The following is a 2,463-nucleotide window of genomic DNA, read 5'->3' as shown; positions in this document are numbered from 1 at the left end:
CTCATCCCTCTCCGGCGTCTCGTCTCTTGTCAGGCTGATCTTGTATCCGTCCACAGTTTGACGTTGAGTTTTGTCGCTGTGCAATCAAACTCAAACATCCTGCAAACATCAGACAATCACTGCGAATCTTCCTCTTCCTGTGGATCACGACGTCCTCAGATACTCGCAAGCGCCTCAAACTCAGGAGTTTCACAGTGTAAAGTAGTTAAAGATGCTGTAAGCAGTGTCACAAATAAAACGATGCCACTACCTGACAGATTTCAGAGCTATAGCTGTATAATATAATATAATATAATATAATATAATAATTTGTAGTTAGTTTCTTTTTAATAGTAATACAATATAATAATAGTTGTATCTCAGACAAATATTGTGCTGTCCTAACAAACCATACATCAATGGAAAGCTATTTATTCAGCTTTCAAAATTGACCTTTATGACTGGTTTTGTGCTCCAGGGTCAAATATCATTTTTGTGGTTAGTTTCTTTTTACTATAAACTAATATTGTTAAAATCAGCAGGTTTTGTATAATCAATATGAGGCAATATGTTATAAGCGCATAATAATGTGATATGATCAGAGAGTGGTGTGTAAGATCAAGTGTGTTTTCTGTGTCGTTCTCTCGTGCTAATATCTCTCATCTGTCAGCTTCGTCCACAGAATATGCCACCATGAACCTGACGCTGAGCTCCGAGCCCGGATTATTCCTGACCAACAGCTCCCCGGGGATGCGGGCCAATCCCGTCACAGCGTTCGTACCACATGACATCCAGACCGCCAATGATTCGCAAGCCACCACTCTGACCGCCAATGCCACTCTCGGACACACAATCTGGCAGATCGTGATGATCGTGTTCCTCTGCGGCTCGCTTTCCGTAGTCACCATCACCGGGAACATCCTGGTCCTGGTGTCCTTTAAAGTCAACAAGCAGTTGAAGACGGTGAATAACTACTATTTGCTCAGCCTGGCGTTCGCAGACCTCATCATCGGCGTGCTTTCGATGAACCTCTACACTACGTATATAATCATGGACCACTGGGCGCTTGGGAACTGGGCCTGCGATCTGTGGCTGGCCGTTGATTATGTAGCCAGCAATGCTTCAGTGATGAACCTGCTGGTGATCAGCTTCGACCGGTACTTCTCCGTCACGCGTCCGCTGACGTACAGAGCCAAACGCACCACTAAGCGAGCCATGACCATGATTGGACTTGCCTGGTCCATTTCGTTCATCCTCTGGGCGCCAGCTATCCTCTTCTGGCAGTATTTTGTCGGGGAACGAACGGTTCCTCCAGATGAATGCTACATCCAGTTCCTCTCGGAGCCGATCACCACTTTCTGCACAGCCATCGCTGCTTTCTATCTGCCTGTTACCATCATGACCGTCCTCTACTGGCAGATCTACAAGGAGACGGAGAACCGCTCCAAAGAGCTGGCTGGACTCAAGGGTTCGGGCAACCAAGGGAATCGGGAGGAATCCGTCGGGAATCCTGGAAGCTCACGCAGTCACAGCAGTTACGAGCTCCACCCGTCAAGCCAGAGAAGCTCTGGGAGAACCAGAACAGGCCGGTTTTGGTTCTGGCCGTTGAGTCGTAACGCTTGGAAGGGTCGCAGCGGCGACACAGACCGCAATAGCAGCGACAGCTGGAATAATAACGAAACCGCCGTGTCCGTCGACCAATCGGATGATGAGGAGGAAGAGGATGCAGAAGACGCCCAAGCCGTCTACTCCATCTCTGAGAATCTCCACCCAACTGAAGACGCGAGACCTTCCAGAAAGGGATTGTCCGGTCACTCCAAAGTATCCGTGAGCTCCAAAGATCAACCCAACGCCAACACCTCCCTCAAAGACGCAGCGCTCGCCAAACGCTTCACCTGCAAGGCCAAGACGCAGGTCAACAAGCGTGAGGAGGAAGAGGATGCAGAAGACGCCCAAGCCGTCTACTCCATCTCTGAGAATCTCCACCCAACTGAAGACGCGAGACCTTCCAGAAAGGGATTGTCCGGTCACTCCAAAGTATCCGTGAGCTCCAAAGATCAACCCAACGCCAACACCTCCCTCAAAGACGCCAAAGACGGCAAACGCTTCGCCTGCAAGGCCAAGACGCAGGTCAACAAGCGCAAGAAGGTCTCTCTGGTGAAAGAGAAGAAAGCAGCGCAGACGCTGAGCGCCATCCTCCTGGCCTTCATCATCACGTGGACGCCGTACAACATCATGGTCCTGGTGAACGCGTTCTGCGACGAGTGCATCCCCGAGACGCTGTGGGCTCTGGGATACTGGCTGTGCTACGTCAACAGCACTGTCAACCCCATGTGTTACGCGCTCTGCAACAAGACCTTTCGCACCACCTTCAGATCCATCCTGCTGTGCCAGTGGCATCAGAAGAACAAACCCAACAAACCGCAGCTCCAGCAGAGACGGCCAGCGGCTGCTTACCGGAAACAGAGTCCTGCAGAACACTAG

At 50.3% G+C, this 2,463-nt stretch overlaps 1 protein-coding gene across 1 annotated transcript; it reads left to right on the top strand.

Moving 5' to 3' along the window:
• The first annotated feature begins 695 nt into the window (after positions 1-695).
• chrm3b (cholinergic receptor, muscarinic 3b) lies at positions 696-2,463 on the top strand. Its single transcript, XM_016468346.1, has 2 exons — positions 696-1,893; positions 2,110-2,463. The coding sequence occupies exons 1-2, from the start codon at positions 730-732 to the stop codon at positions 2,461-2,463; spliced, it is 1,518 nt and encodes a 505-aa protein (XP_016323832.1). The 5' UTR covers positions 696-729.

Source organism: Sinocyclocheilus anshuiensis, unplaced genomic scaffold, assembly GCF_001515605.1.
Source record: "Sinocyclocheilus anshuiensis isolate Anshui unplaced genomic scaffold, SAMN03320099.WGS_v1.1 scaffold652, whole genome shotgun sequence".
Lineage (NCBI taxonomy): Eukaryota > Metazoa > Chordata > Actinopteri > Cypriniformes > Cyprinidae > Sinocyclocheilus > Sinocyclocheilus anshuiensis.
Note: the sequence above shows the minus strand (reverse complement) of the source record. Positions and strands in the feature narration are given on the sequence as shown.